Here is a 12,594-nt window from a genome sequence, read left to right as displayed (position 1 = left end):
TGTTAAATTAATTATTAATTAGTAGGAATTATTAATTAATTAATTGAGAATTATTTGTAATTAATATTAATTAATTGATTAATTGATACATATGTTCTGTAGCGGGTTATGGGTTTATAGGGGAATAGGGTGGGAAGTAATTTAATTATGTTAAATTAATTATTAATTAGTAGGAATTATTAATTAATTAATTGAGAATTATTTTTAATTAATTTTAATTAATTGATTAATTGATAAATATGTTCTGTAGCGGGTTATGGGTTTATAGGGGAATAGGGTGGGAAGTAATTTAATTATGTTAAATTAATTATTAATTAGTAGGAATTATTAATTAATTAATTGAGAATTATTTTTAATTAATTTTAATTAATTGATTAATTGATAAATATGTTCTGTAGCGGGTTATGGGTTTATTGGGGAATAGGGTGGGAAGTAATTTAATTATGTAGAATTAATTATTAATTAGTACGAAGCATACATTAATTGTTATTAATTGGTAAATAATTATAATTAATTGGTAATTAATTTTAAATAATTCATTAATTGATAAATGTGTTCTGTTGCGGGTTGTGTGTTTTTAGGGGAATATGGTGCGAACTAATTTTAATGTAATTAAGTAATAATGAATAATTTTTTATAAGTATGTTATTTCAACCCCTACGCCATCCAACACTTTCCCTACTGATGCACTCTCTGGAGTGGGAATAGTAATTTTTACCCCTACGCTATCCAACACTTTCCCTACTGTTGCACTCTCTGGAGTTGGAATAGTAATTGTTACCCCTACGCGATCCAACACTTTCCCTACTGTTGCACTCTCTGGAGTTGGAATAGTATTTGTTACCCCTACGCTATCCAACACTTTCCCTACTGTTGCACTCTCTGGAGTTGGAATAGTAATTGTTACCCCTACGCTATCCAACACTTTCCTACTGTTGCACTCTCTGGAGTTGGGATTGTAATTCTTAATCCTACGCTATCCAACACTTTCCCTACTGTTGCACTCTCTGGATTTGGAATAGGAATTGTTACCCCTACGCTATCCAACACTTTCCCTACTGTTGCACTCTCTGGAGTTGGAATAGTAATTGTTACCCCTACGCTATCCAACACTTTCCCTACTGTTGCACTCTCTGGAGTTGGAATAGTAATTTTTACCCCTACGTGATCCAACACTTTCCCTACTGTTGCACTCTCTGGAGTTGGAATAGTATTTGTTATCCCTACGCTATCCAACACTTTCCCTACTGTTGCACTCTCTGGAGTTGGAATAGTAATTGTTACCCCTATGCTATCCAACACTTTCCCTACTGTTGCACTCTCTGGAGTTGGAATAGTAATTTTTAATCCTACGCTATCCAACACTTTCCCTACTGTTGCACTCTCTGGAGTTGGAATAGTAATTGTTACCCCTACGCTATCCAACACTTTCCCTACTGTTGCACTCTCTGGAGTTGGAATAGTAATTGTTACCCTTACGCTATCCAACACTTTCTCTACTGTTGCACTCTCTGGAGTGGGAATAGTAATTGTTACCCCTACGCTATCCAACACTTTCCCTACTGTTGCACTCTCTGGAGTGGGAATAGTAATTGTTACCCCTACGCTATCCAACACTTTCCCTACTGTTGCACTCTCTGGAGTTGGAATAGTAATTGTTACCCCTACGCTATCCAACACTTTCCCTACTGTTGCACTCTCTGGAGTGGGAATAGTCATTTTTACTCATACACTATCTAAAATGTATTTAGCTTTTTTATTAGTATTATGTTGTTATTAATTGTTATTTATGTGATTATTTTATGTATATAAATGTATTAGTAATTTATTATAATTATATTTTTTTATAAGTTATGAAAATAATTAATTTAGAGTTAATATTATTGAAAAATATATTATGTATTATATATTTATTAATATTAATTTGTATTACATTATGTATTATTTTGAAATATTATAGTAAATTTTTACATATGTTTATTACATTTATAAGTATTATTTTGTTAATATTAGATTTTTATTTAATAAAAAAAATGATATTTTACAAAAAACGATATTTTTGTCATTCTACATTTTTTTTTCGATATATTTGTACTTACCTTGTTAGGGATAGGATTCCTATATTTTTGACTTCGATATTTTTGTTCCGATATTTTTGTATATCGATATTTGTGTTATCGATATTTTGTCAGACATTCGATGTGCACATATTTCATTAAGTACCTGTGGGACGTCCGTGTTAAACTTGCTTTTGTCAAGAGAAACAAACCTTTTCTTGTCAACCATCGGTATTAGAGCAGCATGAATGTCCGTTTAAAATTACCAATAAAGGAAGAAATCGTAGTTGGCAAATTTTAAGGGAGCACATTGGAAAGCTTCTCACAAAGAGTGTCAGGAGGTTCTAACCAGAAGATGGCGTCACGCACGGGAGACGCACGCCGGGTGGCTAACTGCATGCTCCTACTCCAAACTTCAATCAGCAGCCTCGTAGATCGTGAAGGAACAGAGACGTCATGAAAGGCTGAGGAGACTCCTGTTGTCAAGGTGAGAAGCGCCAGCTCTTTTAAAAATATACAAGCAATGCCCAACTGTCGATATTACTGGCCCCTGAGTAAAGTATATGAACATTTCGACATTTTAAATAAAAGTAACACTACTTTGTCCATCGAATAAATTCCAATGTACAAGATAGACAAAGCGTCTCTAAGACCAGAATAAAATTGGATTTGCCAACAGTTCTGCCTCAACAAAATTGCATGAAAAAGCTCATCCAAACTGTAACAAGATAATATTCCAGTACTGGCCAGAAAGTTCTTGAAACTCGCCGCAGAAGTCATGAATACTTGTTAAAAAGTTCATTTGAGGTGCATATTGCCAGCCTCACTGAGCCAAGCAGTTTTAAAGTCCACTCTGAATGTACAGCCAATTCGCCAAAATATCCCTCTCAGGTGGGCAATAGCAGACAGACACTGATTAGCTTCTTTACTTATGTACTGGAGGCAATTTTTGTGGAGGCAGAACTGTTGGCAAATCCGATTTAACCCATCCTCGTCGCCAATGAAATGAAGTATAATGGTAGTCATGGGGTAGATCCAAGTAGAGCTTTATTAAGTTGTTACAAGATCAATTCATGTTGGTTACAGGATCAATTCAAGATGGTATAAAGTAAATCCAAGCTAGTACATGGCCCCACCAGGAGCTGATCTTCATAGCTCACCCACGCATTCCAACTGTCACTCCTCCAGTCCACCAGGCATACCAACATTCCATGCTGTCATCATGCACTCCAAGGTTCCATACACACAGAAACATGCAAACTAGCTAAGCTGCTGTAAATGTAGTCACAACATAATTCATAACAAAAAATTAAAACATTTTGGACTTGTGATAGAATTTTTCCAGAATTAGAATTTTTTAATAATTATTTTTTTTAAATCTGGAATGATGTGTTTAATAATTGATGTGTGATGTACAAATTGTGATGATATTAAGAATCGAGGATTTGCTAATGAATCTTTGCAAATTGGATGCATGCAATACTGACTACACGGTCTCTCTCCTCCCAATATGACTTGCACTTGGGGACCGCAGTCTTTTTTGCAAAACATATAGACAGGTAAGGAAAGCCCTTCCCTCAGCTTAGGCATACGGACCTCTCATATTCTCAGACACAAACCCCCCTTACACCATGTCACTGACCCCTATCAGGGGTACTATTCTGTTAGTTACCCCAACCTTTCCTACCCATCCCCTTTGGTGGTCTGCACAGTTACTTGACAGTCTGCTGCGCTATCAGTTCGTCACCATACCAGCCAGTGTCATTCCCTACCCATGCCAGTTCCACACAGCCAACCCTAAACGCCACCCTCTATGCTTTAAATACTCAGTTTCACATGTCAGGAGTCTTAATGCCCCCAACAAATGACAAGAACCGTTGTCGATGCTTAGGGAAATGGGCTGCGAAATATGGCTACTAGAAGAAATGCACCTCTACTGAAAGACTGGAGACAGCTAAAATCATGCTTGTTTGACCAACAATATATTTCATCAGGCCCCTGTAAGAAAGCAGGTGTGGCTACACTCCTCTCTTCCAAGTTTCAGGGATCGGTGCTGCAGACCCAAGCCAAAATTACGGGCAGACTCCGGATGTTACAACTTACCCTCTTAACATACACCTTTATGATTGCTATGATTTACACACCTAATGAACAACAGGAACGCTTCCTCTTCCGGTCCTTTAATCAAGTTACGCCAACCACAGATGCAGACATTACAATATGAAGAAACTTTTATCTGGTCTTTAATGCTGACCTTGAGAGATTGACCCAAAGATTGGGATAGTTATGAACTTGGACGAGGTGGCATTTGTGAGGTGGGCCTCATAGATGCCTGGGCAGGTTCACCACCCCACACCAAGAGAGTACTCTTTCTTTTCTGCCACCCACCTATGTTATAGGTCCGCTGCATAGACTACTCTGTGCTATCCTCCCGCCTTGGGGCAGCAAATGTTGTCATTGATATCAGGGTCTCTGCCCTTCTTAACCATGCTCCCATTATGCTGCTGTTACACACTCATGGGGCCCAAATGCCTATAAAACATGGTGCATCAACCACACACTCCTCTCTTATGCATCTAAAATCGAAGAAGTGAATGAGATGATTTGCCACCACTTTCAGGTGTGCAACTCCAATAACACTCCAATCACAATACTATCGCACATCTTAAAGGCAGTGGAACAAGGTTCCTTCTTGGCCATATCGACTAAGCGGAGCGGGACTAGGAAGGACAAGAGGTCTGCCCCGTAAAACCAGGTGCAAGAACTCGAGGAGGCACATCATCGAACCAGCACCATAGAGTGCGCCGCCATTTGACCGTGGCCCGTAACCAATTCAGGGCTCTTGACATGACTGAGCCGAGTTAGCCCTCCTCACACTAAACAGAGATTTTGCATCAGCGGTAATAAGGCGGGACAATTCTTTGCATGTAAGCTCCAAGCAGAGGCGCACAAACATAGAGTTCAGGGGATATATATACTCAAATAGGCTCCGTAGCACGCACTGACCATGACATAGAACAAGCATTCAAACATTTTTATACTGACCTCTGGAGCACAGAATCAATGGACCCACGGGCCACATACTCATATTATGTATTGATCCTTCTTTTAATCTTTTTATGACACTTGGCACTTTAATGGACTTAATTGTCTAAATAAAGTATATTTGATTTGATATGGGGGTCCCGCCAAGTCTCTTGAAGGTGATAATTCGTCTCCACACTGACAACTACGCCCGGGTCAGGTGTGGTAGGACTGGGGGCCTCCCTGGTGAATTCCCCGTTGGCAGGGGGGTAAGACAGGGTTGTGTGCTTGCACCGACCCTGTTTTGCCTCTATGTCAACGGGGTTATTGACCACCTCAACAGGGTTGCAGACAGTGATGCCCCTAGGCTCGCTGGCAGCAGGGTGGCGGTGATTATGTTCGCAGACGACACCCTGCTGCTTTCCAAATCCCCAATGGGGATTCAACGTGTCCTTAACGGGTTCGTGGATTTTTGCAGTGAGCACGGGTTGGAAATTAACACCGGAAAGACCAAGTATATGGTCTTTAATCCAACTCCCAAATTCCGTTTTGTTCCGTCCATTGGCCCGGACAAACTCGAAAGGGTTCGTACCTTCGAATACTTGGGGGTCTCCCTGAATGAAACCTTAGCCTGGGGCCACCAACATGAAAAAGCGCACCTCAAATTAGCCCAGTTTGTAGGTGGGATTTCAAAGATGATTGAGAAGAACAAGTCATCGATGAGACCTGTTGGCCCATCCTTAGAGATTTATAAGATCCAGGCAAAAGGTGCGGCAATGTACGGTAGCGAATTGTGGGGACATCTACCCTGTAATGACCTGTTGAAGGTGGAGAATAAGTTGATCAGGAGGCTTTTGTTACTCCCCCTTAGCACACCGCTGACCCCACTGAGGCTGGATATAGGCTTGAGACCAATTGATGAAGAATTATCTTTGAGACCATTGATGTTCTGGCGCAGGATTTGGGCAACGCCAGAATTAGCCAGTTATAGGGAGGCCTTGCAAGAGATTCTTTCCCTGCCTAAAGCAGGCAAAATTCCCTGGCTCAAGTTTGTTAAATCGGGGTTGGAGAGGATTGGATTACATACTGTATGGTCTAACCCTTTGGTCACCTGTCCAGTGCTGCCCAAGAAGCGATTGGCAAAAATCTACTATGACCATGAACTAGCGACACTAGTGCAAAATAAAAATATGGGGTCCTGCACTGAGTCTTTTTTGCTCTTCAAAGACTGTTACTGTTTCGAACCAGTCCTAGATATTATCTACCCGCCCTCTATAAGGAAGCTTTATGTGCAGTGGAGGCACGGGTCATTACCGATTCGTGCCCTCACAAGCAAGTGGGGTAAGCCCACTGAGAGTAGCTGCCCTGGGTGTGGAGCAGATAGAGAGACAGATACCCACATCCTCTTTTTCTGCCCAGCATACAGTGGTGCAAGAAAGAAATGGATAGTACCACTGTGTAAAAATTTAGGCTTCACTGAGTGCTTGGTGGCTTACAGGGCGCTTAAATCTGACCTTGCTGAAAACATCGTGTTTGCTGTCGCAAATTACTTGGGCACTGTCTGGCATAGGAGGGGCTATTGTCTGAATGCAGCCCTTCGAAATTAGGAATATTGCGGTTAACTTGAGCATCTGACTGAAATAGTTTTAAATCTTTTAACTGTGGGAGTTTTAATATTGCAATACTATTTTTTACATTGTATGATTGTACTGTTTTGTATCTTTTATGATGAACAATCATCGAAATAAAGATTATGAAATGAAATGAAAATGATTTGATATGACATACTCATATCTCTTCTCCGCGCACACTGTACATCTCCCTACGTCAGAAGGGCACTCCGAAAAGGCAGAAATACGGGTGAATGAGGTACTTGCCACAATTCTGTGACCACAGATGGGTATGGTGCCCAGCATAGATGGGTTCCCAGCAGATTGTTACACAGACGTTGGCACACAACTATCCCCACTGCTGGAGCCCTTAGGCAACTCATTTAGGGAGATGGATGCAAGATGGTCTAATCACAGTGATTGCGAAGCATGTGAGTATCAGGCAATATGCCTTTCCTACCGCCCGATATCCTTGCTTAACATATATGCCAAGCTCTTCTCTTCACAAGTCTACCGGCTGCACACCTCAATCCCTACATACAGGGATGCATTGACCCAGACCAAACCAGGTTTATTCCAGAATGAAGCTGTAATGACAACATCAAACAACTGATGCATGTTCAAAATAGCAAACATGCACCAATAACACATGCGAAATGTACATCAATAATAGAAGTTGGTGTAATTTTTAATTTCACCGATGAAATTGGAGGTATTTAGTAATTCCACATTACTCTTTTAACTACTAACAAACTATTAAATTATGTCACTCCTCCAGGAAACTTATGCAGCACTGCAAGTCTTTGTCACATGCTCTCTCAATCCAGCCTCTCTCTCTTTCTTTGCTTTCCAGTCTCTCAAACTCTTTTTCTCCTGTCCTCCCACATTCTCTCTTTTACGTTTTCTCTTTCTTTCTCTTTCTATTTTCTCTAAATCTCTACTTACTTGAGGAGTGGAAAGGAATTCCCCCATGGGTAGTTGCAGTGTTTGAAGGTAATCACATCCATGGTGGAGAGGGGGTTCTGGTCCCTTTAAAACAACACACCTTTGTGTGCAGTTGTTGGGTGTCATTACATACATTTCATTGTGGCAGGTGCTGGCTAGGATAAGTATAATGATAGCTAGGATAAGGCGGATGTTACCTTGGACAAGTCTGGTGCTAGCTAGAAGTAGTTAAGATGAGGCAAGCGCTATCTAGTGTGAGGTAGATGCCGGCTTCACCCATTAAGTGTGCCCCTTGCTGTCCATTGCATCCTACCCAGTATTTGAGCTGTTGGTGCTGCCAGGGATGATGCTTCACAGGTGGGTGCGGGAGAGCTTGGGGCATCAAGATGGCGATCAGACGGGTTTTTTCAAAGGACTGGCGATCCTCATTCAGAGAAGGTTCCCAGATCATACATGGCCATAAGTGAAATGACGGAGACCGGTTGCTGCCAAATATTTGTCATGGCAACCAATGCAGTGAATGTCACTTACCGGGCTTCTCATGAGCCAGTACTTAGATCTGAAGCACATGCATACCGAAGGTGCAGCTACCACACCCAGTGCCCCTGGAGGCAGGGGAGGCCCCTGGGGGCCCCAACCAGTTAATTTTACTGCCAAATCACTACGATGCTGTCAGTTGGTGCATGCCCACCCGAAATACACTAGCTGCCCATGGGCATTGCTCAGCCCCTTGAGGGCACCGACTGTCTGTGTGGAGCACATTGGGCGATGATATCCAACACTCCTAGGCTCAGGAATTTCCCCCACAAGGTTGGTTCTCACCCGGCTTTAAGATCCACAGTTTGGCCTCTTCTGCATGCCGAAGGCTTCCTTCCAGACAGGCTTTGGACAAAGTCAATCAGGTCTAAGGGAGGATCATGTCAGAGTGGCACCTGACAACAACCTGCTCAGGCCAGAACTGCTCTTTATTTGAAGGACTGGCCTCCAGGGATGCGACAATGTTGTCATCCAGGCCAATTCCACTATTCCCTAATATATAAAGTCGATTTGGGCCCCTAATTACACCAGAATAAAATGGATGCTGACAGGGCTTGCTCTGAGAGCCTGAAGGAAGGGGAAAAATTAATGCCGCTAAATAGCAAAAACAAACAGCAAATATCCGGGGCCTAAAAGAGAGGGATACATGCAAGGGTCAGTCAGAAGGGTCTTTGCGACAAGGCAAGAGGCATGAGAAAGATGTCTTGACAGGCACTGGGGGGACGATAAAAATAGGTAGAGGGATAGTCATGGAATGGGGTGCATGAAAGACGTTGGCGAGAAAGAGGGTGTAGGTCAGGGCCACGGAAGCAAATAGAGAGAGTAAAGGGATGAAAAGAAAGTGGGTAGTGGGAACTGAAAGGAAGGAGAAGAGGGGGCAGGAAAGAAGGGAGGTGCAGGGCAGAGGGCAGAATGTAATGGTTGGAAAGAGAGAAAGCGGAGTGCTGGGATGATAAGTATGTGGAGCAGAGAAGGTGGGAGAGAGGGTGGAAGCTGAAGGAGGCGAGGAGATAGTGCAGGGAGGTGCTCCTAGAGATGTAGGGAGGTACCTCAAGAGGTACCACAGAGAAGCACGGATGTACCGCTCACAGCAGGGCTCTATTGTACTCACATCATTCTGGAATCAAGATGGACCGCACAATGGTGCAGAGCAGCAGTACTAGGGGCAGCAGAGTCCATGGGTCGTCCATCTTGCCCTCGGCCATCAGTGGGTATTCATTTGTAATTTTGATTTGTACATTGTGAAAAATACTGGAATTTTAAATCCTTATTAGGAATTTAAGCCTTTAATTTTTCCAAAGTTAGTGGAAAGTACCATCAGCATTCCATAGCACCAAATGCTCCACTCGATCCAGCTGTGGAATCCCGCAGAGTTTTCATGTAGTTCTGCAGAATTCAGCAGAGCAAAACTCAACTAGTCCCTCCCAGACCTAATGAATACTAGTATATTAGTTGTTTGCCATATTTTGCCATCATCTGTAAATTCAATGCAAAACTATGTCAAGCACTTAGGGAGCAAGGGTAATTTGCATCTTGGTATTTTTACACTTGATCTTACAGATTCCTTTAGGCATACTTCTCCTAAATTTGCAAATATATTAATCTATTGAGCAATTTGCACATTTATAGCATTTTAATTGCAGTTCTATAGTGCTTACTGCTCCTGAAGAGGCACAGAACTGCTGAACGTCAGGAGCAAGCCGCTCTGGAATCCAAGGCTCGTGGTCATTGGTGTCATTGGGATCAGTCTTGTGCTCTCAATGAGGCCATTATGGGCATTTACTCCAGTGTCTTTTTGGTGCATTAAATTAGTAGGAATTAGGTGTGAACATTAGTGCACAAGTATGGGGTATGTGAGTTCATGCAGATGGCTGGTGGAATTAGCAGATGAGCTACAGGGGATTAGGTATTGCTAGGTTGCAGGATATGACTTTAAAAAAGGACCAAATTCGTTTTTTAGATGAGGTAAGGCGCAATTTAAGGTAATACAATACTAGAGACTAATACACACATGCATATGACTTACATTTGGCTGTATTAAAAAGAGGAGGCATGCAGAGGATGGAAAGTAATGAGAAGTTCATTCAAAGATAAAGGAGAGGCAATAATGGGAAGTTTTAAGTCAAGGTCAAACTTTTTGTACAAGGTTTTAGCAACATGGACTATTTTTGAGATAGCAAATATTGTGAAGGTGCAAACTGTAGAAAGAAGCATCATCATTTGCTTGTGAAGTAGTGGTTTAATGGGTACCATTTGATAGGCCCTAGAATCAGGTGAGTAGCCTGTCCGATGCCAGGCTACCCCTAGACCCCCAGTTAACCAATAACAGCAGATCAGCTCAAGGGCTTGAAGCATAATTAGTGACTGGGCACTCATACAGGAACATATAGAACTTTAGACTATGTGTTAATGATGTCAAAAAGTCATGATAAAAACAATGTGAGAGGAAGTACAGGGTAGGTAATGCCAACATCTTATACAAATATCAACAAGAAGATTCGTCAATTTCTGGAGCAAATGTCGTTTGATGTTTAAACTTAAATTTTGACATCAGATATATGGCATCCTGGAAAAAAATGAAATATATTATGTATTTTGTATCTTCCACAGGACCTGGAAAATGGAATGACGTGAAATGCGACACAACTTGGGCATTTGTCTGCAAATCAAATGACATCCTTGATTTTCTTGGATAAGCACCATACCAGATTTTGCCAGAAGGGCTACACTCTAATATTTTAATTATTAGAAATGATAAATCCTTACTTTTAATGATCACATGTCAGTATATAACTAGAGGCTGGAGTTATTGGTAATTGAATTCAAAATAAAATCATAGCACAAACTGAAAAAAAAAGTTGTTTTGTTTTCTATCTTCATGAATATATGTTGTACGCTTTCTTAGAATTTCTTCACTTTACCACATAGTTACCATGTGAGAGTGGGCTAGGATCCTGTATGAACCCTGCAACAACTGAGGCTTCTTTCCTCTCCTGGCTACCAGGAGCTTTGAGAAGTCATTATTAATGTCAAAGACTGAACCAATGAAATTTAACTTGAAAAAGTAAAACTGTTAATTTACAGGGGGAAAGAAAGGTCCAATACACATATTAAAATAAATATATGTTTTTCCAAACCAAGGAGGAATTCCACAAAGCAGAAAAGATCAATAGATGAAGGGAAAAATCAAATAATCAATCAACCAATCAATCAATCAATCGGCTTGTATAGCACAACTACTCACCCGTCATGGTCTCAAGCCTTATAAATGTATAAATCCAGCAACAAGATGAAACGCAGTTTCAGACAGTATGCAGAATAATTCTTCCGCCTGGTCATCAACAAAACCAACAAAGTCTCCCATATTTCTTACCTGTCCCAGCTCAACACCAGCATGCAGATGTAGGGGTAAGACTTTGTGCCTTAGGGATTCAAATCACAGGACGTCAGTGTCACACAATTCTCACTGAGTGCCTACAGTCAAACTCGGCATGTCCTCCTCCAGGCTTGTGTTTTCAGTAACAAGTTAAGTTAAAGGATTTATAAAGCGCATTGCTGCCCCAGCGACGGGGCTTCCCAGCGCTACCCAGGTACACATTGCAGGAAGACACGCAGAGGGAGAGAGGTTAAGCTGGGAATAACCGGAATTTTATGGTCTTTCGAAAGTGTAGATAGTTCTGAATACCTCTGATGGATACAGGAGAATTCCAGAGTCCAACCGCCAAAGCCATAAAAGAGTGGTCCCAGCTCTTGCTCCTAGGAATGGGAAGGTAAAGGCTAAAACTGGATCGGCTGAGCGCAATGTACATTGCGTTAAGTACGGTGCTTGCATATCTGCTAAGACAGGGGGTGCCTGTTGGGTCAGAATTTTGTGAGCAAAGCACAATGTCTCAATTATCAACAGGCAGCCAGTGTAGCTTAGGTGAAAGCTTTGACACTGAGCAAAATTCTGGCAGAGCAAAAAGAGTGCGTGCTGCCGCATTTTGTACCCTGTGTAGGCGCTGGATCCCATATTTATCAGCGCCAAGGTAAAGGTAATTACCGTAGACCAGTCTGGATAAAATCATGGCTTGGTTAATGGTCTTGCGGGTTTGCGAGTCAAAGAAACCTAAAAAGGGCTTCAGTCCTCGCAAAAACCCAAAACAAGCCCTGCAACTGCTTTTGTTTGGGTTTCTAAGGATAGCCCACTGTCAACCCATATTCAAAATCTTTCACTGCCTCCTTAGGAAGGGGTGCAGGCTTCAACTCATCTGGCCATCATTGCTCCACCACAATTTATTGTCTCCCCCAAGCAGTAGTATTTCGGATTTGCTGGCATTTAACTGCAGGCAGTTTGCTGTCATCCAGTCAGCAATAGCCAGCATGCCCTCCTTAAATTTAAAGAGGTTATTTTTGCTCTTGGAAAAGGAGATGACCAGTTT

At 41.7% G+C, this 12,594-nt stretch overlaps 1 protein-coding gene across 1 annotated transcript in view; it reads left to right on the top strand.

Moving 5' to 3' along the window:
• Positions 1 to 11,024, top strand: part of LOC144827256 (lectin-like) — a 68,503-nt gene extending 57,479 nt beyond the window's left edge. The window contains exon 5 of the mRNA XM_078685638.1: positions 10,784 to 11,024. Coding sequence (XP_078541764.1) covers positions 10,784 to 10,869 — 86 coding nt within the window. The 3' untranslated portion in view covers positions 10,870 to 11,024. The remainder of the gene's footprint in view (positions 1 to 10,783) is intronic.
• Positions 11,025 to 12,594: the final 1,570 nt, after the last annotated feature.

Source organism: Lissotriton helveticus, chromosome 4_1 (assembly GCF_964261635.1).
Source record: "Lissotriton helveticus chromosome 4_1, aLisHel1.1, whole genome shotgun sequence".
NCBI classification, from domain to species: Eukaryota; Metazoa; Chordata; class Amphibia; order Caudata; family Salamandridae; genus Lissotriton; species Lissotriton helveticus.
The sequence above is the reverse complement of the archived record's forward strand: the minus strand, read 5'-3'. Positions and strand labels throughout refer to the sequence as shown.